At 38.3% G+C, this 27,294-nt stretch overlaps 1 protein-coding gene and 1 long non-coding RNA gene across 4 annotated transcripts in view; one reads left to right on the top strand and one right to left on the bottom strand.

Annotated features, from left to right (window-relative positions):
- Window positions 1-25,682, bottom strand: part of LOC103236449 (uncharacterized) — a 111,641-nt gene extending 85,959 nt beyond the window's left edge. Inside the window, exon 1 of the long non-coding RNA XR_005238728.2 lies at window positions 25,570-25,682. This is a non-coding gene — a long non-coding RNA (uncharacterized lncRNA). The remainder of the gene's footprint in view (window positions 1-25,569) is intronic.
- The window catches only part of RXFP1 (relaxin family peptide receptor 1), a 124,894-nt gene that overhangs the window by 45,334 nt on the left and 52,266 nt on the right, over window positions 1-27,294 (top strand). For all 3 annotated transcript variants that reach the window (XM_073017692.1, XM_008000108.3, XM_073017691.1), the window contains exons 3-4: window positions 19,629-19,727; window positions 25,588-25,693. In XM_073017692.1, the coding sequence (XP_072873793.1) occupies window positions 19,685-19,727; window positions 25,588-25,693 (149 nt within the window). In that variant the 5' untranslated portion in view covers window positions 19,629-19,684. The remainder of the gene's footprint in view (window positions 1-19,628; window positions 19,728-25,587; window positions 25,694-27,294) is intronic.

The following is a 27,294-nucleotide window of genomic DNA, read 5'->3' on the forward strand; positions in this document are numbered from 1 at the left end:
CCTGAAAAAAATCAGCTAGGTCACACAAGCAAACCTTAACTGAGCTTATTTCTTGAACGTAACTGAAACTTAGGTTGTTTCTTGTAAATGCCTCTGATAATCACAAGCAAAACTTGAATTGTCTTTCTAAAGTGGTATAAGGTAAATCAGTTTTAACCAATCCCCTATCACCTGGAAACCCCATTGTAATAACCAGTCATGGAAAAGGTTGAAGAATTTCCTCATTTTCACTTATGAGCAATCCTATAATTCATGCCTCTGAGCTTTGTTACCGCCTGGACTGAAATCTCCCTGATACCGAATTGTCCTTTCTCTTGCTGTATGATAATAAACTTTTAAATTTTTATAACTCGATCTGATTTTATTTTTGACACTTGTTAGTTTCAAACACTATTTCTATCTGATGTCAGTAACTCAAGTATAACCACACTATCTAAACTAGTAAGCTTAAGCTACAACTGTATTTGATTTGGATGGCTATAAATATGTTTTCATTTATTTTAAAAAATAACATCTTGTTAAAATAAATTAATATTACATAATTTTTTAATTAGATGAAACAGTGTTTTGCCCACTGCCAGTCAGTTCCCCCTCGACCTGCTGGCAATTCAAATAGAGAGTTCTAGACAAAGCAACAGGAAAATTTCACTCCAATTAAAATGGCAGCTGGAAGCAGGAAAGGAATGTGGTGGGAGTAGCAAATTTGCCAGCAACTGCAGCTTCTCAGTGGAAAAAAAGCTTGTGAACTCTAGCTTTAGTGCTACGTTTAAAGAGGCCAAGTAGCAAAAGTAGCAATCCTTATAGTAATAATCCTTAAAATCATGCAAGTTTCTCAGGATTCACCAAAAAGCACATTTAGACAGAAGCAATAGGGCATTGGGGTTTCAGAGAGAAGTTCAGTAATCAGAGTTAAACTCTAGCTATAGAGGGAGGCAAAGAATGGCTTGTTTTCTTTTCTATAAAACGGGAATGATAAGAGCATCCATGTTCATGGGTTGGTAACAGGATTCCATGAGATAATGTATCCGAGATGCTTAGCAGAGTGCAGGTACTCTGGACTGAATGCTTGGGTCCCCCATAAAGTTCATATGTTGAAGCCCCATCCCCCAATGTGATAGGATTTGGAGATGGGATTTGGGGGATGTAATTAGGAATACCTGAGGCCATAAGGGTGGATTAGTATCCTTATGAGTCTTAAGGGAGCTTGCTTCATCTCTCCACCATGTAAGGAAACAGCAAGAAGTCTACTGTCTGTGAACCAGAAAGTGGGCCATCACTAGACATGACTACCAGCACCTTGATCTTGGACCGCCCAGTCTCCAGAACTGTGAAAAATAAATGTTTATGTTTAAGCCACCCAATCTGTGATACTTAATTATAGTAACCTGACCTAAGACTACAGTCCATGAAATTAGCACTCAGTAAATGTTACCTAGTGTATCAGTTCGCTGTAATTATATTACAAACATAGTGTCCTAAAAAGTAACCATTTATTTAGTGTATGATTCGTGGGGTCAGCAATTTTGGATGGACTCCACTGAGATGAGCCAGGCAGTTCTGGTTTCAGCTAGATTTTCTTATGTACCTGCAGCCATCTGTAGATCAGCTATGCCATGATGTCTGGGACCTTGTCTGTGTCCTTAATTCACTATTGCCAACATTTGAAAACTCTCAAGTCCAGTTTTGGAAATCTGGGAAAGATCATAATTCACTCTTGTAAAGACATGTCTATGTAAAAAATAACTATTTCAATTTGTTACTGATCTTCTTATGCCAGAATCACATAACTTTCTTGAAATTCACTGAGACCACTGGATCTCCAAAAGTAGTCCTGAGACCAAACTCATCAGCATCACCCAGGAAATTAGAAATACACATTTTGGCCAGGCCCAGTGACTCACACCTGTAATCCTAGCACTTTGCGAGGCCAAAGTGGGAGGATTGCTTGAGTCCAGGAGTTGGAGATCAGCCTAGGTAACATGGCAAAAACCTGTCTCAATTTTTTTAAAAAAAGAAAATATAATTATTTTAAAATATTTATATAAAAAATTTTTAAAAAGAAATGCAAGTTCTCAGGCTCCATCCCAGACCTATTGAATCAAAAGCTCTGTTTTAATAAGAGCCTTGTGTCATTCTTTTTTTTTTTTTTTTTTTTTTTTTTTGGAGACAGAGTCTCGCTCTGTTGCCCAGGCTGGAGTGCAGTGGCTGGATCTCAGCTCACTGCAAGCTCCGCCTCCCGGGTTTACGCCATTCTCCTGCCTCAGCCTCCCGGGTAGCTGGGACTACAGGCGCCTGCCACCTCGCCCGGCTAGTTTTTTGTATTTTTTAGTAGAGGCGGGGTTTCACCGGTTTAGCCAGGATCGTGTCATTCTAATACACATTAAGTTTTGAGGAGCATGAATCTAAACCCAGTGAGCAGAAAATCAGGAATGCATGCAAAATGGTAGCAACAGCAGAGGTACAGTAGAATCAAGTTTTCAATATGATACACAAGCATTCTAACTTGCTCACAAACTCCATTATTATCAGTTATCTACAATTTTTAGCTCCTCTAGGAAAACCGGTACTGTAGTAGTGGCAGTCATCTAGAAATAGAAAAAAAAAATTAACTCCATTCAAAACCTCAAAGATGCGCAGTTGGCATGCTGCTGCTGTCCATGCAAAAATAGGCCGGAACTTTCCAGGAAGGATGGCAGACTTTCGTCACCGTCTTTAGAGTCCAGGTGATGGAAAAATTATGAGATGTAGTTATTTCTGCTTGTCTCTAATTGCTTTAATTTCCCTTGTGAGCTGAGTGGTTTTTTCCTTCATTTTATAGTATCTGGATCATTTATGCTCCCAAGGCTGTTTCTTCTTCTCCTTCTCCTTCTCCTTCTTCTTTTTTTTTTCTTTTGAGATGGAGTCTCTCTCTCTCACCCAGGCTGGAGTGCAGTGGCATGAGCTCAGCTCACTGCAACCTTTGCCTCCAGGATTCAAGTAATTCTCCTCCCTCAGCCTCCTGAGTAGCTGGGGCTACAGGTGTGTGTTACCACGCTCAGCTAATTTTTTGCATTTTTAGTAGAGATGGGGTTTCACCGTGTTAGCCAGGATGGTCTCGATCTCCTGATCTCGTGATCCACCAGCCTCGGCCTCCTAAAGTGCAGGGATTACAGGTGTGAGTCCACCGCACCTGGCTGGCTGTTCATTTTTAAAACATGCATATGTAAATTCTGTTTAATACGGATTAAATTAAGTCAGAAAGTTGCTTCTTTTCAGAATATGTAAACCTCATGCATATTTTCAGTCATGTAAAATACAGTATCTTAACATACAAATATAACAAAACGCCATAATTAAAAAGCAATTTTAGAATAATAACTTACAACTTAATAGTGTATTGTCAAATAAAATACCTTCTTTTAATGAAAGGGCTTTTTTTTAAATGAGACCTTTTAAGGTATATTTTAAACTTCAAAAACCTCTCCCTTATTCTGTCAAGCTGTTTAAACATTGACACTAATAATTATTAAAATGGAAAAATAAGTCAAATGGAAATAGTGGAAATAAAATTTAGGGAAATCGCTGAAAAAAATGAAACACCAAATGAATTAAACCAAGTCCCTATATTTGAACTAATATATGAACTAATTATATTTAGAAAGAACTGTCACTTTTGTGTTATCACGGGCACTTTAAACAAGTACTCTTATTTAGTACATTCTAAGGTCCCAGTTTTCTCAGAAAACCCATAAATAATTAATTTCCCTATAAGTGAACACTTTATTAAGTATAAAAAATAAAATATTTCAGCACAAAGAGCATTGACATTAACTCAGTGAAGATTTTTTATGGACGCAATGCAAGCCAAATCAATAGATTTAAAATTTTTCAGTTCAATTCATATGAATCCCTTTTTTCTAAAACATTTACACAATATGGAATTTACATATATATACAGACATACATATATCAAAAACTGATTACACTATTTTTATAATAACTTTGATCCTTACTGGTAAACTTCAGTATAGAAATGCTTAGATGTTTCCTGAGTTATGCCATTTTATATAATTCCCATATAATTCCATTTGTTTTTTTGCCATGTGTCACTAACTCATTCTTCATCTCTACTCAGAACTGTCACAGACACAATCAAACAGCATAAAGACCAAAAAAAAAAAACTTTTGTAAGTCATCAGAACAGTGTTTGATGTGGCAATGACAAACCCAAAAAGGAGGGATCTTTCAGTTTTTCAGCTGGAACTATCACACCTGGGAGAATACATCTGAGTAAATACCAAAGGAACCTGATGACAAAAAGTTGAGGGTTCTTTAGGAATCATCTGTGTTCATTTTCAAATGAGTGCAAGCTCAGTAGTAAAAATGTTAAAGGAGCATCAAATTCTCAGATGCTATTAAATTAGTTCACTACCTCTAGATTTGTGTTTAAAAGAAACTTTGCATTTCTAGATTAGAATTTGCTATAGCATTCCTTCTGTGTTATAAACAGAAGGCTGTGCTAAATGAGGGCTCCCCTTCATGGTTACACTAACCCAGCCTTATCCTAGAGACAGGTTGAATTACTATACTGGGAAGACTGGTGTTCTGGTGCCTCTCCAGTGTACTCTTGTTCTTTAGCACTTTAGCAGCCTTCTCTACAGGAAAAGGATAAAGGCCTTTGTCAGTCTGTTTACATATTAGCAATTCTATAACCCATAGGGGAAATGGAAAACCTCTTCTAATACATTTTGGGTCATTTAGTGCATTAGTAACTGCCAAAAATTAACGTGCAAATAATGTGACCTTAGTTGGAAATAGGGTCTTTGCAAATATAATGCAAGTAAAGAGTGACATCATACTAGATCAGGGTGGGCCCTAGATCCAATGACAGTGTCCTTACAAGAGACAGGAAATGGCATACAGAGATGCTGGAGAGAAGAAGGCCATGTGAAGACAGAAGCAGAGACCGAAGCGATGCTGCCACAAGCCAAGGAACACCAGGAGCCATCAGAAGCTGAAAGAGGCAAGGAGAGATTCTCCCCAAGAACATTTTGAGACTCTGTGGCCCCACTGACGCCTTGGTTGCATACGTCTGGCCTCCAGAACTGTGAAAGAACAAATTTCTCTTGTTTTTGTTTTTCTGTTTTGAGACAGAGTCTCACTCTGTAGCCCAGGCTGGAGTGCAGTTGTGTGATCTCAGCTCACAGCAACCTCCGCCTACTGGGTTCAAGCAATTCTCTTGCCTCAGCCTCTTGAGTAGATGGGACTACAGGCACGTGCCACCATGCCCAGCTAATTTTTGTATTTAGTAGAGATGGGGTTTTACCATGTTGGCCAGGATGATCTCGATCTCTTGACCTTGTGATCCACCTACCTCGGATCCCCAAAGTTCTGGAATTACAGGCATGAGCCACCACGCCCAGCCAACTTCTCTTCTTTTAAGTCACCAAGTTTGTGGGAATTTGTTACAGCAGCCTTGGAGAACAATGCATGTTAGGACAGGACATGGAGAAGGGCCACCTTCTGTGGGCTTAAAGAGACATTACTAAGGTCGACATAAACTCCTTGTCCAGATTAAAGTGAGCTTAAAATTTAGTCTTAGTGAATTTTAGACAGAATTTCCAGTGAGCTGTTATTATGCATAATTGTATGTGGCATAAAACCTCCTAAAGACGATTTTGCTTAGCTGTTCAGTTGCAGTTCTGGGTTGTGCTAAACTTGAACCACATAGTTTTTACCAGGTGTTTTGTACTCTTTTATGTTATGGCGAGTCAGGTATGGCCACAAGAGACACCAGGGAGGCTCAGAAACACAAAAGTTTGTTATTCCCACAGGTTCTAGAGACAGGAGGCAGGGCATACCATACAGGGCTAGATGGGAAAGACACCAGGGTGGTCAGGAGGCAGAAGACAGGTGTGAGAGGGGAGGCATCAGGCCAGAGCCTTTATTGGGATTTCCGAGGGAAATCAAGGCAGTGCAAGGTGAGCAGCTTAAGATATGCTGGTTTGAATAATTTTGGAGGACTCTAAACTCTAGTGGTGGTCCTTACTTCCCTGCTACCTGGGCCTAGGATGATGAAGCGGAGGGAGGACTGTTGTCTCCGGGATGTGTGGGCTAGTCAGAGGAGCTCCAGGTCTGGACTGGTTAGCGTGCATATCAAAGGCATGCTCAGAGCACCCTTTGCTCTCTAAGAACTGACAACCCCTGGGAAAGACCATCTCTTACTAGCCTAGAAAGGTTTTTTAAAAGATGTTAAATATCATAATATACAGAAAAAAGTTTTAAATATACAATCTACCAAGTCTTTCCTGAGTTCAACTTTGCTAGCACTTCCTTCCCTGCCTCCCACTTAGGAAATGTACACAGAAAGTTGCAGCAAGAAAAAACAGTAAGTAGAAAGTCAACTTTACCATGTAGCAAAAACTGCCCTCTGCGTATGAATGCTTCTCTGGGAAGCTCCTTGAAAGTATGAACATTTTCCCATGTAAAGTTTTCTATTTCAGCTCCTTCCCAATGTGATCTTAAATGCTTTGCCTTCCCTCCCCACCACGCCGGCTTTTGTTGTCTGTCAGTAATAGTTACTTTGCAATTTTGCCATTCACTGCGTATTTTAGGTTTGAAAAGACATCTTGTGTTCTAGGTTTGTCTATGCATGACTATTTTTTGTTATTATTATTTTTGAGACTGAGTCTTGTTCTATCGCCCAGGCTGGAGTGTAGTGGCGCGATCTCGGCTCACTGCAACCTCCGCCTCCCAGGTTCAAGTGATTCTCCTGCCTCAGCCTCCTGAGTAGCTGGGATTACAGGCACCTGCCACCACACCTGGCTAATTTTTAGTAGAGACAGGGTTTTACCACGTTGTCCAGGCTGCTCTTGAACTCCTGACCTCAAGTGATCCACCTGCCTCGGCCTCCCAAAGTGCTGGGATTACAGGCATGAGCCACCGCACCCAGCCTGTGCATGACTATTTGTGCCACTATATTCTAATCCTCCTAGGAATATTTGCTTTTGTCTAATAAGAGTTGTAATAATAAAATTAATAGTGTCTTCTATGCTTTTAGTATTTATTATGTTTCAGACATAGTCCTAATCCTTTAAGTTCATACTCTCATTTCCTCTTTACTATAAATTAGATATGATAAGACTATTTTCATTACACAGGGAAGGAAAATGGAAGTACAGAGAGGTTACGTAACTCTTCTGACATCATGGTTTGCTCAGAATTCAAACCAAATGCTTGGCTTTTTCTGTTTTGTTTTTTGATTGGGAGGAAAGAACATGCTTATGATATTAATTATTGTGTAGTAGGGCCTTCAAACAAATCTCTTATTGATAAAATTTGAATTCTATGAAGTCTTCCCTTTAAGGATTTTGGTTTTAAAAAGGTAAATTATTTTTAACTTTCTTTTTAAAATTTAATATATAAGAGATTAGATGAACTTCCAAACCTAAAATTGCAAGTATTATAGTATGAATAATGAATAATATTTTTATAGCACTTTCCATTTTGAGTGCTTTATACATTTTACCTCATTTAATACTCATGACAACCCAGGAGAAAGGAACTGTTTTTGTTCCCTTTAAAGATGGGGACATTGATGCCCTGCATCAATTTCATCCACATAGTGGGTGTCTGTTTTGCATTGTTATAAAGGAATAGTTGTGGCTGGGTAATTTATGAAGAAAAGAGGTTTATTTGGCTCATGGTTCTGCAGACTTTACAAAAAGCAGGGTGCCAGCATCTGCTCAGCTTCTGGTGAGGGCTCAGGCTGCCTCCTCTCATGGTAGAAGGGAGAGGTGATCCAGTGTGTGCAGAGATTACATGGCAAGAGAGGAAGCAAGAGAGAGGAGGGGAGGTACCAGGCGCTTTTTAACAGCTAGCTCTCTTTTGAACCAATAGAGTGAGAGAGAAGTCGTTCACTTCAAGGGACAGCATAAATCTGTTCATGAGTGACCCACATTCATGATCCAAAGTAGGACCCACCTCCCAATACTTCTAATACCGCCACACTGGGGATTACATTTCAACATGGTGTTGAGTGGGAACAAACGTCCAAACTATAGCAGTAGATATGACAATCAACTCAAGTTCTCAAGTGAGTGAGAAATGTAAATCTTTCTTTTTCTGTGGCCAAAGATAATTTCTGCTACAAGTCTCCATTCTTCCAAGTGGTAGAAGTCTAAACCAAGGCAGTTAAAGGTCTGATTCATTTCCCTTCACCTGGGATTACAGTTGAGCTCAGCATTCTCTGTGGTGCCAGGACATTGTGTGGGGGGTCTGGCTGTCTGTTATCAGCTGATGATGGCGCATCCCCTAAGCTATGCATAAATCTATCTGGTCCTCTGCCATAAGTCGCCACTCTGTTATCTCCTGTCTGTCTCAGGCCGTTTCACATCCAGTGCCTCTCCTGCCTACATCTGTGGCATTCTGGGGCTCACAGGAAACATTTAGTACTCCTGAGCCAGGCTGAGCCCAGGAGAACTTTCATGCTCATATTTAGGTCCATCTGCCTAGGCTCTTATGGCCATGTCTCCTCTACTATTCCCATGTCAAGCCAAAGTGTGCAATAATTCTGTGGGTCCTGCCATACAAAAGGCCTCTACTTAGCAAAGGACACCAGGCTACCCCTGCTTCCAGCGCCCAGAAACCAATGTGGGAAACGTGTGGTTTCCCCTAGATTCAGCCCAAGGAGGGAAGGAAGAAAGACCCCTCCACTCTCTCTTTCTGGTGCAAGTCTCTTGTTAAGTCTGGGAACAGCAAAGCTCAGTTCTTCCCTTTTTTGGTTTTCCATATCTATTGTCAATGATCAAATTTAAGCATTTAAAAATCGAATACCAAGAAATTTGACTCCCTTATTATCTGTAAACTTCTGTCTCATCCCTTTCAGGCAATGAAAGTGGTTAATTCTAGCTGCCTGGGATAGGAAAAGAGGCAGAAAGTGCAAGGAATTTAAGAGAAGGAAAACTTTGTTAATGCCCCAGAGTATTTTTCCTGTCACTGGCTTGGCACTTACTAATCCATGAGAATTAGATAAGCAGTACTTATTTATGGGTATGATGGTGATGATACATATTTTCAAATAAGATTATAAGAATGTTTGAAGTAAATCAAGCGCTTTTAAAATTTTCAATTGGTCCTGCCTTTAAAATTCTGGAACATTAATTATTCCATCATTTCCAAAGTACAACTTATACAGCTATCAGAATGATGGCAATGCCAGGTGGTTTGATGGAGACGTTAGCTGTTCTCATTTTAGAATATTCCACTAAAGTTAGTGGTTTGTCTTGTTTTCAAGATAAAAACACAGAAGGATACACATTACATGCCCGTATCAAAATACCTTATATACCCCATATATATATAGACTGACCATCTACCCATAAAAATTAAAAATGTAAATAAAACACAGGAAGAAAGGTGACGTGAGTCATAAATATGTGTATTAATGTATAATCATGCATTGCATTTTCAAAATTTTCTGGTTTTCTATTTATTATTATCAAAATAACATTCCAAATACCTAAGTAGCTGAACCCTAGGCTTTTCTGAAAATATGGACCTAGCTTTAACCTCAAATTTGTTTATTCGTGTTTATCTAATGATACTTAAACTATGTATGGGTTACCACCATAAAGATTTTTCTCTCAGAACACTTCCTCCTATATGGGACAGAAAAGATAATTTGTTAGCAGCCTCAGTTTCCTTTAAAAGATGCCCAGGATTATGTCATATCCTTTGATTTCCATAAAGAGTTGCCTCCAAAAGGTATTGAGACCCCAGAAAAAGGTATATGTATTCTGTCCTGCAAACTGCTGTTGTTGTTAAATTCAAAGAAACTCCATACAGTTTGATGAATCCTCTGCCTGGCCAGCCTGCATTCCAAGGTCTACTCCGGTGGCCTAGGGCACCTCTGCTCTTGCGGGTAATAATCTCATTTTACTTTATGAGCAAAACATCTTCCACTGTGTTCCATGAATGAGTACTGAAAGTTGAGTAAATATGTGAGAATCAGAAATGCTCCACTTTAGGGCCAGACGTGATGGCTCACGCCTGTAATCCCAGCACTTTGGGAGGCCGAGGTGGGTGGATTACTTGAGGTCAGGAGTTCGAGAGCAGTCTGGACAACATGGTGAAACTCTGTCTCTACTAAAAATTAGCTAGGTGTGGTGGCGGGTGCCTGTAATCCCAGCTACTTAGGAGGCAGAGGCAGGAGAATCACTTGAACCTGGAAGGCGGAGGTTGCAGTAAGCTGAGATCATGCCACTTCACTCCAGCCTGGGTAACAGGGTGAGACACTGTCTCAAAAAAAAGAAAAGCTCCGCTTTGCATAAATCCAAGCCTTATAAATTAATCACTTATTCATTAATCAATAAGCATGTATACTTATTAAACTATCAGATTTAACCTTTCATTTTCATAAATGATCATACCATTTAACATGACATCATCACAGTCTGGCCTCGCCTCTGACTGAGACATAAGTCCCTCAACCAAACATCAAGGGAGCCCAGGAGTGACCCTGCAAATCGACAGGAATGTTTCTGAGGACTACCTGCATCTGAGTCACCTGGGGGGCTGTGAAAGATCTGAGTCCTAACCCCCCACCCCAGAAATGCTCATCTAATAAGTAGGAGTAAAGCCCAGGAATTTGCATTTTTAACAAATACCCCAGAGGCATATCAAACTAGCTTAAGTTTTGAAATTATTCACATCCCAGTGGAGACAATTTTATTATCCAATTCATAACAGTGAGAAAATGATTAGTCTAAATCAGAAGTTTTTAACTTTGGCAGACATCTAATCACTTGGAAGGCTTGTTAAAACACAGATTGCTGGCCTCTCGGGTTGCAGAGTTTCTAATTCGGTGCATCTGAAGTAAGGCCCAAGAATTTGCTTTTCTTTCAAGTTCCCAGGTGATGTGCTGCTGGTCCCAGAGCTACACTTTTGAAAGCCACTGATCTAGACAGATAGTCTTCTTGTGCAAATGCAAAAGCAAATATATTTCAAAATGTGCCAATAGGTGTCACGTAGAAAGAGTTAAACAAAATTAAAGCTATTTCTTTATTGCTTGAGTTCTCGTTTCATCATACCAGCATGCATTATTAATTCCAAATGGGGATAGAGGATGCAGCATTTCCCAAACATGTATTACCATAGAACTCTCTTCTCAAGGATACTCCTGAGAAACTATTTCAGAAAAACCTGATAAAGCACTATGACAAGTTAATGCATCCAAGAAACTTGGACGTTTCCTGTCCCCATTCAAATCTCATCCTTTGTCCTCATCCCCCAGTGCCAATGCCAGGGGAATCTAACAACATGGGGGAGAGAGATGCCTTCTCCAGAATTCAGATTGGTATGCTTAACCCACTTTTCCATAAAACTAAATGATAACTAATACTTGGTACAAGTGAAATCATGTTTATGCATTTTATGTACTTTAAACAATTTATGAGGGCTAGTAAGAGCTAGATTTCAATGATATTAAAAGTACCTTATGACATTTTGAGCTGGATGATAAAAGAAAAAAAGATAAAAGTACCTTAGTAGTCACTGAGGTATACAAAAATACATAGGTAAAAAAGATTTTCTACTATACTCTCATAAGGAGATAAAATATATACATCAATAAGCATAGCATGAAGCAAATTACAATAAGTATAATAAGACAGTTATAAGCAAAATGTCCTTAAGTTGGGGGCCACCCACATTAATCTTATTTGAGTGTCTTAAACTACTTGATGGTCAACATCCTGCAACTTTGCTTAAAAGAAATACACTCCGAGTCACAGGATTTTATGTGACTAAATTCTAGCTGTCCTCCAATGCAATGTGAGAAGGACTCTAGTTGACTATGGCAAATCCCATAATGCAGTTCTTCCAGAACTCGCTTTAAGACTCACCTAGGCCACTTATGAAAAATACAGATTTCCCAGACTCCATGCTGACCAAATAAATGAGAGTCTCCAGTGGAGGAGCCTGTAAATTTGTGTTTTTGATAAATGCCCCAGCTCCCAGTTTTTATTTCAGCATAAGGAGACTGAGCTTTCTCTGTCTTTAAGGACAGAAATCCAATCATTCATTCAATCAATCAACAAATATTTAGTAAGCTCATGCAGCATGCAAGACCAGATTTTTCATAATCTATGTTTTTAAAATTTATTTACAGCATGTCTGTATCATTTTTAGCTGAGAAGTTCTTTTTTAGTAAAAAAAATTTTTTTATTGGTGCCATTTTTACAACACTACCAATACATACTGGAAACCATATCCCCCAACACAGTATTCTCTTCTGTGCAGTGCTTGTTCCACTACCCTAGACTGCCTCAAGATAAATCAGAGAATAAATTTCATCCACATCATTACTGAAGTATGAAAAACCATTTTCATCACTGCCCTATACATCCTTAAAATATGAAGGACACAGAATTTAAAATATAGAAACACATATACCAAAAGCTGTTTTCTTTAAAATGCTAACTCCCCAACTTTGCAATTTTGGCAACATTTCCCATGTTCTGTATTTCTGCCTTCTGCCTTCTGGTGGGAGGATGTAATGGGTAGAAAGAGGAAAATACTTTGGAAAGGCAGAAAGAAAAGTGAAAGCTGATTACTAAAAGGCTTGTTTGTTTGATGATGTTGCTATTTAATAAACACAAAATGTATGCTGTGACTTGGGGAAGAATTAGCAAGTTTGTCCTATTTCTTTCCGCTAGCCTAAAATTCCTACTTCCATCCTGACATCATCTTTTTCTCCTCCTTACTTATATTTCTTCTGTATGCGGGCGTGCGTGCGTGTGTGTGTGTGTGTGGAGAGAGAGAGCAGAGAGAAGATACAATGCAGTAGAAAACCAGAGAAAGAGAGCAGGATTAAGAGAGAAGAGAAGCTTAAACTGCATCACTTGAATCTGTTGGACTAAAATGTTACAACTGAGGCCACATAGAGTGTGCCCCTTAAAACGAAAGAAGGGCAAGAGAGCAATGGTGAGGACAAAGGATTAGGAAATGGCACATCGCCCATGGTTTTAAGCATGGCATTATCTATTAATGGTAAAAAAAAAAAAATTCAGCAAATTGAAGTTGTCTATTTGTAAAAGCTCAGTTAAATATAGGATCTGCTAAAGAAGCAGAGTGAAAGAAAATCAGCATCTATGGCAGTCGTCCAGCCACATCTCATGAATTTCATAGCAGCAGTGAAACATCACCCACGAAACAGTCCCATGTTCTGGGATGCTGTCACTTCACCTAAAATCCATCACTGATCCTGAGGTAGGTGGATGTGGCAGTAACCGGAACATGAACATGGTGCACAGAGTGAAGCAAGACCCTGGTAGCCTGCAAGGTCGAAGCCTTCAGACCTTCGCAAGCCCACTTCTCACTCACCTTCTGCAGATATGCACGAAAACTGTTTATATGAATACTCAAAGCCTCAATATACTCTGACCTACCTACTTACATGCTTTATTTGTAGCATTGATAAACATATAACCACTCATAACACTACTATGTTTTTGTTAAATTGTTTTTAGTAATACCTTGATTTGCAATACTTTCATTGATTTCATAAAGAAAAATCATGTGAATTTAAATTCCAGTTAATAACAACTTCTGGTTGTTATTTAAATAAACTTTTTTATAATTCATACAATTCTGATGTAAGAGCCTCAACAACAGAAATGAAACAGACAACAGAAAAATAAGCAGCAAATAGTAATAGCTAAATACTTAAAGCTGATGTCCCACAAAAGATGAAATTCTATAGATAGAATGTAAACTGATTAAATAATGTATTTGGCCTAGAAAGAAATACAATAACTGTTATTTTAATTATTTAGTTATTTTTAATAAATCTGTTTCTTAGTCAAGTCACCTAACCTTCTTCAGTATCAATTTTTCTATCTGCAGTATCAATTTTTCTATCTGGGTTTCTGCTTATATATATTTGTAAGTGGAGATGATGAAAATGACCAAATAGAGTTATCATGAGGATAAAATAGAGTACCCAACACAACATAATGGGTATTTGCTAAATATGACTTCTTTCAGGGCTAAATGCTAACATTCAGCCTCTCTGTTAAAAGGTGGGGAATGAAAATCTCTCAAAGAATTCTCCTTATCTAAAGATATGAAACAAGTTTACAAAAGTAAACTTGCCGAAAGGTCAAAAAACTCTGCGAAACTAGGAAAGGAAGACAATCCAATGCTATAAATTTCCAAAATCTCAAAACCTGACAGCCAAGGAAACAAATGGTGATTCCGGAGCCCAGTAGAACAGAACACTTTGTAAGGCTCTTGACCCCATCCCCAGAACCCACGTGACTTTTTTTTTAGTGAAACCACAAAATTAAACTACACTAAATTTATGGGTTCAGAAAAAAATGCACTGCTTTGTTCACCCTCATGAGATTCCACTTGAATGCCCCAAATTAACTAAATGTCTAATCATTTTTCCGCTGTACTTTAATCCAATTGATTCAATCAGCCTCCCCATATCTATCATTGTTAAATGGAAAAACTAGAAACTACTCTAGGTATATTAGACAGAAATTAGGTAAGCAGAATCTTCTCAGAAGATTCTGAGGAGTGGATGTAAACAAGGTCAACATCCATGCTGTTGGATCCATCATGGCTGCGACTGACAATGGAGACAACTGCTGCTCCTGCCCCCAACACAACTGCCTCTCTCGACACCCACAAGACTGGTAGTACCTGAAATCCCCTTCCACAATTGCTCCTATGTCTCTGTTTTAGACAGAGCAGCAAGAAAATGACCTTATACCTCTCTTCTAACCAAGATACATGTGAGTGCATCCCAAATCCTGGCTATACAGGAGGTGTGAAATGTCGTCTGAAGTTTTTCAGTCTCTGCTGCACAGGAAAACACCAGTGAGGTTGGGTCAATCTACAGCATATTCCACGACAGGTTCCTTGCAGTTGTGCAATACAATGGCTGTCCCTCATGATCTGTTCCATTGGTGACTCAACATTTGCATGCATTTGCCCCTCAATTTCATTTAGCCTAGGTCAGCATTGGGTTCAGATTTCAGTCGACAGTCTAGCAAAACTACTGCTTGAGCTAACACACGGAATCCAGAAACTCCAGGAGGTCACTGTATTAGTCCGTTCTTAGTCTGCTATGATGAAATACATGAAACTGAGTGATTTATAAAGAAAAGAGGTTTAATTAACTCACAATTCCACATGGCTTGGCAGGACTCAGGAACTTACAATGGTGGCCAAAGGCACCTCTTCACAAGGCAGCAGGAGAGAGAATGAGGGCCAAATAAAGGGAGAAGCCCCTTATAAAACCATCAGATCTCATGAAAACTCACTCACTAGCAGGAGAACAGCATGGGGGAACACGCCCCCTGGTTCAATTATCTCCACCTGGTCCCACCCCTAGCACGTGGGTATTATTACAATTCAAGGTGAGATTTGAGTAGGGACACAGAGCCAAACCATATCAGATACCCAGATCAATTAGCTTTGCCCAACCTAAAGCTATATTTCTACTTCCTGGTCTAATGCTTGTAGAAACCGTTCCCATGCAAATTCCTTGGGTTTCTGCTTATATAAAATAGCAAAATCTTTCGGTATGTCAGTCTTCTCCCAGTCCAGTTTGTGTTCTGCAGCATGCTGGGCTCTGACTCCACTTATAATAGGTTGAGAAGCAAAGAAGCCTGGTAATGAAAGGGCCTGAGGAGAGTTGGAAACTTATTTACCTCAAGTAAAGTAACTCGTGTCTTCAAACAAACTACTACTAACCTCATCAGACAGGAAAGGGGAGCTGCTTTTGCTTGCAAGGGAGATTTTGTGGGAAGGGGATTTAGAGTGGTCAGATTCAACTGAACAAATGGGACACAATGGGACACAATGGGACACAAATGGGACACAATGGGACACAATGGGACACAAATGGGACACAAATGTCCCAGTGCAATTCACAAGGTCCCTCTCGCCTTGTTCTTGTGTTCTAATGTTCACTTAAAAGATATGACAAACTGAGCACAGTGGCCCACACCTATAATCTCAGCACTTTAGGAGGCCAAGGTGGGAGGATCACTTGAGGCCCGGAGTTTGAGACTAGCCTTAGCAACACAGGGAGACCCCTATCTCTACAAAAATAAAAAATTAGCTGGGCATAGTGGTATACATCTATAGTCCCAGCTACTCAGGAGGCTGAAGTGGGAGGATCCCTTGGGACCAGGAGTTTGGGGCTGCAGTGAGCTATGATCGCACCACTGCACTCTAACCTAGGCAACAGGTGAGACCCTGTCTCAAAAATAAAAATAAAAAAGTTAATGATATGACAAAATGTGAATTCAACTTACACTGTAACTTAACAACCCATAGGATGAGATTCTATATAATGTAGAGATACATCAGTCCTGAGCTAAGGCCACAAGAGATAAAAGATTATCTGAGGGCAGTTCTATCACCCAGCCTGGAGTGCAGTGTGCGATCTCAGCTCACTGCAACCTCTGCCACCCCAGTTCAAGCGATTCTCATGCCTCAGCCTCTCGAATAGCTGGGACTATAGGCATGCATCACCATGGCCGGCTAATTTTTGTATTTCTAATGGGGGTTTCTCCACCTTGACCAGGCTGGTCTCGAAATCCTGACCTCAAGTGATCTGCCCGCCTTGGCCTCCCAAAGTGCTGGAATTCCAAGCATGAACCACCATGCCCAGCTGTTTCCTTTCTTTAATTGCTCCAGAGCTATTTCTTCTGCAGTCCCACTTCACAACCCTTGAAATTTCTCATTCTCATTCTAACGATTTATCATAGCGAGAACTTTGCCAGAGCCTAGCCTTCTAGCAGACACATCATTCCAGGAAGCCATAGCAATAATTTAAGTGACTTCTTTTTGTCACTGTATACCATTAATTATGAGAGTCCCATGTTCTAATAATAACATGATTGCCGTTATCTGTAAGAAGAAGCAGAGTAGATAACCCATTCAATGTTTCCATCCTTGAGATGTCTGAGAGTCTGTTATCTGTAACCCCTTCTGAAAGGAGGAAACAGAAACTACTCTAGATATTTTTGGGAAAGAGAAGCTTAAGAAAAAAAAATATATTTATACAAGAAAAATGTGTTTGTAGAATCATTTTAAAGGCTGCAGAAGCAGGAGTCAGAGGGAGGGAATATACCACTGTAGTCGCAAGCCCAAGATCAAGAAGCATCTGCTTCTGTCACAACTGCTACTGCTAATCATCTCTACATCCATGAAACTGGATGCCTGAGGCTGACTGCAGTAACTGCCCCAGCTACCACTAGATATCCTTGAGGCTGGTGTGTACAAACCTCAGGTCTTACAAGAGTGCATCCAATTGGTAGAAGCTTATCTATAACAAGAATCCTGGCTGCTTGGGGTCTGGAAAACATATATTTAAGTTACCAACTTCTAAAGAATACGAAAGCATTCTAAAGTGGAGGTAGAATAAAGGAGGAGCAAACATTCACAAAAGCCACCACAGTCTCAGGAAGTTTTAGTCTCTATTTGGCTATATATGCTGAATCTTTCAAATCTCCTCCTCCTCCTGTTTATCTGCCTAACATATCAACTGATGCGTGTATTAAGGGTTGGGCAGGCACCTTGAACTTGTTCCTGGGTGTCCAGGGGCTGGCATTTGCTGGTTTCTGGGGTGTTGTCCCTTGTCCACAAAGTTACTGGTGGCCTGCTAGAGTCCCATGCAGAAGTCTGCAGTGGCTCATGCCTAATAATCCCAGCACTTTTCAAGGCCAAAGCAGGTGGATCACCTCACCCCAGAAGTTCAAGACCAGCCTGGGCAATACAGCAAAATCCCATCTCTACCAAAAAAAAAAAAAAAAAAAAAAAAAAAAATTAGGCATGGTGGTGCAACCTGTAACCCCAGCTACTCAGGAGCCTGAGGGAGGAGGATCACTTGAGCTCAAGAGGGAGAGGCTGCAGTGAGCTGAGATTGCACCACTGCACTCTAGCCTCGGTGACAAAGCAAGACTCTTGTCTCAAAAAAAAAAAATTTAATTTTAAAAATTTTAAAAGAAATCAATACTAGACTTACTACTAACTTACAGAAACAGGACACATTTTTATAACTTCACTCTCTGTTCATGTTTGGGCATCCTTAGGGAGTTGTCTGGCAGCATTCAGGAAAAAATGTAGAAGGTCTAGAGAAGATCCCATACAAACCCCTACCAAGAGAATGAAGGCTTGTACCATGTGCAGAGATCTCCAGAGAAACTGCTTCTTCATCCCTGTTCGCTAGTCCTCTCTATCACATGCTTGGCTGCGCTGTCTCTTATGTTTAAAAGTAACTAAAAGATCATTAGGAATTTTGTGAGAAAAATTGTCTTCCTTTTACCCTATGAATAAAATCTATTTTTTAAAAGTGACATAGGGGTTTAAAATACAAATACGAAAATATAGACATATGTATATATAAGCACTTGGAGAATAATCACTTTAGATACCAGGGTGCCTTTCAAAAAAGAAAAAGAGAAAAGAAATGAGATCATGCCAGTCATGTTTTCTTTCTTTCTTAAAAGTTAATTGGCCAGGCACAGTGGCTCACGCCTGTAATCCCAGCACTCTGGGAGGCCAAGGTGGGCGGATCACCTGAGGTTAGGAGTTCCAGACCAGCCTGGCCAACATGGTGAAACCCCCTCTCTACTAGAAATACAAAAATGTGTTGGACTTGGTGGCGGGTGCCTGGAATCCTAGCTACTGGGGAGGCTGAGGCAAGAGAATCACTTGAGCCTGGGACACAGAGGTTGCAGTGAGCCAAGGTAGTGCCATTGCACTCCAGCCTGGGCTGCAGGAGCAAAACTCCGTCTGAGAAAATATATATATATCATAACATAAAAAAAGTTAATCATCATGGCTGTCTAGCCATGTTTATACATCTCCAACATCAGTTTTAGAGATTGAAGAAGATGTAGGGAAACAGAATTATTGTAAAATGCTAAGAACAGTGTGCCCTATTTGGCTATGTCTATAATACTGCTTCTTAAAATGCGGCGAAAATATTAATTGCTTCAGGAACACCTATAGTGCTTGTTAAAAACAGAGAATAGTCAGGGCGTGATGGCGCACACCTGTAATCCCAACGCTTTGGGGGGCCGAGGCGGGCGGATTTGATGCCAGGAGTTAGAGACCAGCCTGGCCAACATGGTGAAAATCCCATCTCTACTAAAAAAAAAAAAACAGACGTGGTGTCAGGTTCCTGTAATCCCAACTACTTGGGAGGCTGAGGCAGGAGAATCACTTGAACAAGGGAGGTGGAGGTTGCAGTGAGCTGAGATCGTGCCACAGCACTCCACCTGGGCAACCAAGCAAGACTCTGTCTCAAAAACAAAAAACAAATAAACAAACAAACAAAAAAACTGGGAGAATAGCTTTGTCATAATTTACTCCCCCCACATTTTTTTAATCTAAAGAATTAAATTAAATTTAAAATGGTGACTAGGGAGCCCATCTCAGACCTGTAAAATGAGAATCTCCAGGTGGGGGTCCACAAATTCACATTTATAGCAAGTTTCCAGATAATGTTTATCTCACTACATTGGAGAACCACTGGACTGTTTTAAAGAGAGGACCTATTTCCCCACAATATAGCAGAATATTTCTGTTTCTTGAACTTTTCTGTTCTCTGATTTTTATTTTAGGAGACAACAATGGATGGTCTCTGCAATTTGACAAATATTTTGCCAGTTACTCCAAAATGACTTCCCCATATCCCTTTGAGGCAGAAACACCTGAATGTTGTAAGTAATTGGAGCAGTTATTTCCTTTTCCATGAGTTCATAAGACACCATTGTTTAAAAGTTTGATTCAACATTTAAAAAAAAAAAAAAAAAATTGCATCTCAATCTGAAATCATTTTTAATTAAAGAAACTTCAAAATTTGTAAGAGGTCAATTATAGTTTTCTAACTGCAAACTCTATTAAATATACAACTTTCACTAAGAAAATTTATTTCAAAAAAGACTCAGGGATCTTAAGTGTAAAAGTAATAAATGGTGTCAGATATTGTTGTGAACAAAACCAATGTCAGTTAGTCAAGGATGTTCAAGGATGGTATTTTATTTGAGTTCTCTTTTCACAATCTCTGTGAAATGTGATGTAAAGAAAACAGAGAAAGTAGACAGGGCAGAAAAGCTGTTTGGATTTTAATGTTTGCCAGAAAAAAACTCTTCTGAGCTGCAAAACCCTTACTCGTTATAACCCACTATGTTCAGTCATACACTGAAAACCTACAAAAACACTGGAGGGGTGTGGAAGGGTATAAACCTGAGGATTAACTATAATATTTTAGATCAGAAAGATATATGAAAATAACTCCTCTTAAATAAATGTTGTCTGTTCTAGTAAATTATGCAAATGTAAATCTGTGCCTTGGAGCTGTGATTTTAACCCTAGCTTTTCAAAACCGTGGTTAAAAAGCAAGGCGTATTTGCTATTCCTCTGACATTCCAGACATGGCTCCATATCACAGCCTCCATACAGACTGTTCTTTCAGAAACTTTCTCCCATGTGTCTGCTTAGTTGGTGACCCTCACCTTATTTAGGGCCCTGTTCAAATCAAGGAAGCCTGCACTGATAACACTGTATAAAACAGCAGTGTCCTCAGCTCTCCCCTCGTTACTCTATTAGCTTACTCTGTGTTATTTTCTGAGGTGGCACTATCATAATTGCTGGCGGTAGTGGTGCTGGTTGTGGTGGTGTATGAATTATCTCATCAGATCCTAAGCACTATGGCAATAGGTACTTTGTTTGACTTTTTTTTTTTTTGCTGCTCTTCTAGTGCCTAAAATAGTGCTTTGCACATAGTGAGCACTCAATAAATTATTGTTGAAGTCTTTATGGGAGGCTACAGATAGGATGTTTTGTTTTATTTTTCACCTTTGTATCTGCCCAGGAACATACATATTTCATGGATTGATTATGGTTACAGTAAAACCCAGTTGAATTTTTAAAGCCCAGTTGAATTAGTATATTTTTTAACATATATTTTTTATAATAATTTTTCTTACAGCTAAAACTTTTAGTTTTTTAGCTAACAATAAAAACATTCACAGAATTCTTTGCTGGGTATTAAATTCATGGTTTATTTTTATCCTTTTTGATCCTGAAGCATGCCAGATTAACAATATGTCTGAATAATTGAGGTTTTATTTATGTAAATGTTATATAATAATAACTACATTTTAATAACAAATAGGTAGTTATTTTATAACATTTTTCTAAAGTTGCATTATCATAAATTATGTCTTTAGTCATAGATAAAAGCACAATATATTATGTAGGCAATGATTTAACTATTGTATAGTTCAATAATTTAAAAGAGTAAAATTTTACACTATGAGTTCTAGAAAATACATGTTTATACAGTGACAGTTTACCTTTTGCTAGCCCTAGAAAATGCTAATTATTCAATTCTCGTACTCATCACATTTTCTGTTCTCTGTGTTTTGTACAACTTACATCACTCCCACCTTCCCAAAGCATTATCTGGGCAGCTTTGAATGGAAAACAGTCATGAATGAGCAATCAATGACTATTCACAACAAAATGGTGGAGAGGTGACTAAGAGTTTATTTTAGACTAATTTTATGTCATATATCTAGTTAGTTTCTTCATATCACCTGGCAATGCCAGCTCCTCCTCTGTCTTTTTTTTCTTATATAGTGCCTTCCCAGTCATATCCTTTTCGTAAAACCATTTAAGATGAATAGGTAATGGCCTCATATCAAATAGTAGTGTCAAATTAGTAGATCAACAAAATATGAAATATTAAAATGTAAGGATTGTTGAAGTCTATATAGGAGGCTATAGATAGCCTGTTGCAAATATAAGGTTTTTTCTCTTGCAAAAATTATTTTTTAAAAAAAAGGCATAGAGGAAGAAATCCTTATTTTTTTCTTTATGTTCTACCATAAATTGTAAAGTCTAGCTTTTTAAATGTTTAACGTTTTTTGTCTTCACTACTCAAATGAGGTTAATCAAAAACCACTAACAATCCCCAGTTTAAGGGGATAGATGTCACTCTTGTGAGATTCACGGGGTACTCAGCAATCTGTCTCAGCATCATGCCATTATTTAGAGGAAGACCAAATAAGATGTCCATTAAAAAGCTAAAAATTGGCTGGGCACAGTGGCGCACACTTATAATCCCAGCACTTCGGGAGACTGAGGTAGGAAGATCTCACTTGAGACCAGGAGTTCAAAACCAGTCTGGGCAACCTGGCTGGTTGAGACCCCAATCTCTCCAAAAAAAAAAAAAAAAAAAAAAATTCAAACTTAGCTTTGCTCCTCAGGAGCCCAGGAGATTGAAGCTGCAGCTGTGATTGAGCCACTGTGCTCCAGCCTGGGCAACAGAACAAAACCCTCTCTCAGAGGGGGAAAAATAAAAGCATCTAAAAGTTTTTGGGAAAGGAGAAAGTTAATAGATATAATTTAACTGGTAATTTTTAAAATAATGAATTAAACCATGTTGTCTCAAAATAGTTTTTTTCTTTTATCACATATTTTCTTTTTATTTCTTAATTTTATTTATTTATTTATTTATTTATTTATTTATTTATTTATTGAGATAGAGTTTCACTCTTGTTGCCCAGACTCAGGAGTGCAATGGCATGATCTTGGTTCACTGCAACCTCCGCCTCCCAGGTTAAAGTGATTCTCCTGCCTCAGCCTCCCAAGTAGCTGGGATTACAGGCATGTGCCACCACTCCTGGCTAATTCTGTATTTTTAGTAGAAACGAGGTTTCTCCACATTGGTCAGGCTGGTCTTGAACTCCCGACCTCAGGTTATCCACCCACCTCAGCCTCCCGAAGTGCTGGGATTACAGGTGTGAGCCACCGCACCCGGTCTAGTTCTTAAATTTTAATTGAATCTTTTAATACCTCACTTTATTCCCAAAACGATTTTCAGCAACTAGCAATTAAAATACAGCTACTAAAAGCCTTAAACCATTAACATGATATAAAAGACAAAAGTTCAGTGGTGAATGGAAAGCAAATGACAAAGAAAAATTAAGAAAATCCTTCCTGAGAGAAGTTCAGTGACTTCATCCAAAGCATAGTTATGAATTTCATAGCCATTAAGTCCAAGAGAGAAAATAATGACTTACATAACTCTCATAGTTTGTAAAGCAAAACAAACAAATGGGGGAAAACCAGACAAGTCAGCAAGAGAAATATATTTTTGCCTGATCCTGCACCCTGGAAGACGTTTGTCACGAGTATAATTACATAAAAGGAATGAGGCTATGTAATAAATGTTGTATTAAAAAAAAAGAAGTAATTTTTTTCATCAGTACTTAACAAAAACAAATATATCATTTAAAGTTATTTAAAGACAATTTGTGGGAGGTGAGTGTAGCTAATAACTAAATATATTTTTTAAACTTGTAACCCAATGTAAAAATAGGATGGCAAGTGTAGTGTAAAACTTGCGGTTAAAATGGAAGTGAAAGTTCCTAGTGTCCCACCTTATTTGAAGCAGATTATTGTAGGAATTGATTGGAAATTAAACTGAGCAAAGCTTATAGTCATTTTTGACTAGATAAAATAATGTGCAGAATTCACATTATTAAAGTCATCTCTAAGAGCAATGTCATGGAAAATATAATACCTATAATGAACCAATAATTTTAAAAATTTAAGTTTAAAGAATTTGAAAAGTATAGAGATTTAGAAAGCATTACTTACTCAACTATAATTTGACCATTCAGAAGCTACCAGCATTAACTTGCTACTGCATTACTCGTCTTTTTTTGTTTTAACATAGTTGAAATTTCCTATACAAACCATTTGTATCAAATTTTCAATTAGCATTTCAGCATAATCAGGTATCCATATTACCACAACATCTTTTAAAATATACCATGTAATAGTATATTTTGTAAGTGACCTAATTTCCTTAATCATTCCTTGGCTGTTGAATATTTACGTCTTGTTTTTTCATTTTTCCCTATTGCAGATAACCCTGTAATCAACATATATGGATTATCTTAATTTAGTCTCTATATATGAAAAAAATGCACTGGGGTTAGCGCTAATTTGACTGCGGTCCATTTCTGCCCTTCCTACTTCATTCTCCAGATCTTCATCTTCCTTCCCAACCTTCTCCATCCCATCCCCACAGCATACACATAGACTCACATGAGATATGATTTTAACTTAAAGAGACAGCATCAGTTTTTAGACATGCACAACCAAAGTGGGTACTTGCAACCATAAAACTGTTTTAAAGTTCTTGGCAGATACTCTGTTTATATTAAACACAAAATCTAGGTTATGGTCCTGATCTCTTGTAACCCTGAAAAGAAGTCTCTGGAGATATTTGGGAAGAAAGGAAGAACACATGTCACCCCATATCTGAGCCAAAAACTCCTCATGAACAGTCATTCACAGCGGTCTCCGCTTAGCCACTGAGACACTTGCCTGCTCTGCAAGTTTCACCATAAAGGTCAGAAACTGGAAACCTACAAGCAGAAAACTCTCATAGACAGTTTTGTTCGTCCAATATTTTTAAATGTTTTCAGTTAGCTAATATCAGTTTTTAAATAGATAGTCATATATAAAACATTGTATTTCTGGCTTCTTTGAAGAAGTTGGTGGATGTAGCTACACATGTTCCTATTCTAATATGGCAACAGATGGGAGAAGCTGTTGCACTTGGACATCTGGACACAGTCTAAAGTGACATTGCCTGTCCGCTGGAGACACTGGAGTCTGTAACCCCTGCGGTATGGGTTAGGATTCCAGAGGTCAATGTAGAGGGGGGGAACATTTCTTATTGCTCTCAGGAATTGGCCATTCCCCATCGGAGCAGGAATCAAACTATATATATTATCCTAAATAATAATCTCATTATTCTGTTTAGCTATATGAATACATCATTGCAAATCTCTAATAGACTTTAGATGTATTGACTCACATCCTAACACTATCGCTACAGCCTCACAAGATAGCCAAGGTCATATACCTCATTCTCCCTCTCTTTCCAACACCCAACGTCAGTGAAAACAGAATCCTAAGGAGAAAAATTGTCACTCCTATAAGTAAACTTTTATTCATGCTTTACCCCTATTTAAGCCAAAAGATTTTTTTTTAATTATTTGAAGAACTGCTGATTTAAAAAAAAAAAAAAAACTATTGACACTATCATTTGCCTTTAGTTCTCATTCTTGCTAGTTAAAAGTGATTTATTCCTCCTTTAAAGGTTTTGATTATGCTAAAATAAATACTTTATTTTTAAGTGGCAGTTGTAATATGAACATTAAGCCTCATCACACATTATCATGTCAATCCTTAGTGGTATAAGAGCAGATTATTTCATTCATTTTGCAATGAATGGAGAACAGTCTGCTATTTTAAAAAAATGCATGAGCTGGTAAGTGTGTGTTTCCAAATGTTAATGTTCTACCATCATTTTAAGGTTAAATTAAAAGCAAACTTTGAAACCTTAATTTAAAGCATTGCCTAAATTGCCTAGGTAACACATGATATGCTTTTGTACTAAATGATTTTCTCATAGCTTTTCATTTCTTTCTTTTCATTACCCTCCTCTTTCTGGCCCCTCATGTCATCATGCCTTACCGCTTCCCCTTGATTCAGTGGTCGGTTCTGTGCCAGTGCAATGTCTTTGCCAAGGTCTGGAGCTTGACTGTGATGAAACCAATTTACGAGCTGTTCCATCAGTTTCTTCAAACGTGACTGCAATGTAAGTAGAAAAGAATGACTTCATCCTGACAGCCAGGTAGCACCTGTAAAATTGTATTATAATTAAGACCATATCATTATTAATAATGTATTTTTATTCCAAGATGATGTCATTTTTCCTGGGTCAGGTATAATTACTGAATTTATTTTGCATTTATTAAATGCTAGACCCTAGCTTAAATTATTCTTTATATTAGCTATTTAACCCCTCATAATAATCCTGTGAGGTATGGAGTATCACCATATTTTATGTAAACAAAAAAAGTCATCAATTGCATGTGCTACTAAAGAAAAAATGGCTTCTAATTAAACTATTACATAGAGCTTTCCTATTACATAGAATTTTCATTTGACATTTATTGAAAGAATTCTTTTAGAATTTATTGGACCGACATTTTAATATAATCTGATGTGTAAGTTAAAAAAGAAAATAAGGTAAATTGGATAAGATATCCCCCTCAAAACGTCATATTTAAAATCTGTTCTGAATCACCTTATGAGTCATAGATGTTAATGTTGTTGTTTTCTTAAGGAATTCAAACTTGCGTATGTAAAAAAAATTATCACCGTAAGTGGTGTGTTGATTTCTAGTACCTGTAGAGTTAGTTTCTAGTACTAATTTGAATTCAACAAACTTCAGCAACACAAACATATACATTTGAGTGAAACTTCTTTACAAGAAATTAGTGGAGGACAACTATTTTAATCCAATATTTTTGCTGAGTTTCTTTTTTCATCTAGATGCCTTAGTGCCTTGTGGCTCTCACTTTTGGGTATATGAGGACAAAATAAGAGTAATTCTTGAGTTTATGAATATTGACAAGTGTTACCATTTTCAAACCAGGCCACATAATACAGCAATTGAAATACTTGATATATGAGGTAAGAGCTACAACTCAGAGTTCCTGTGCATAGTGATTCCATTGAATTCACAGATCTGGGAAGTTTACCCAATTTGCGGTGGCCAGGGAATATGAATTGAAAATATCAGCAGGGTTTTCTAAAAGAGAGAACATTTCCACTTGAACTAAGGAAAAGAAGAGCTCTTCAGTATTCTATCCTCTTCTTGCCCCACCGTGGCTCTTTCTCATAGCAATTATTCCTGCTAGAAAAAAGTAATAATCCCCCAAAAGAACCTGAGGTCCTATGGAACACTTCTCTGATTTAAATTCTAACTAGAAATTCTGGGTATAAGAATTTAGGAATAGTCTGGACAACACAGAGACAGTCCATCACTACAAAAAAATAAAAATTAGCCAGGTATGATGGCCCACACATATAGTCTCAGCTACTTGGAGGCTGAGGCAGGAGGATCACTTGAGCCTAGGAGGTCAAGGCTTCAGTGAGCTGTGATCAAGCCACTGTACTCCAGCCTGGATGACAGAGTGAGACCCTGTCTCAAACAAAAAAATAATAATAATTTATGATAATTGCATTCTATTTTCAGAGAAAAAAATCATAATCCTTCTCCACCGCTGTATCAAATTACTAGAAAATCCAAATCAAAGGATATTCTGATGCAGCCAATTTCATTTTTCATTTTCCCATGAGTAAGATTTGAATCCATTCTTTAACAATTCAACCAACATTTGTAAAATAAAG

The sequence above is a fragment of the Chlorocebus sabaeus genome, chromosome 7 (genome assembly GCF_047675955.1).
Source record: "Chlorocebus sabaeus isolate Y175 chromosome 7, mChlSab1.0.hap1, whole genome shotgun sequence".
NCBI classification, from domain to species: Eukaryota; Metazoa; Chordata; class Mammalia; order Primates; family Cercopithecidae; genus Chlorocebus; species Chlorocebus sabaeus.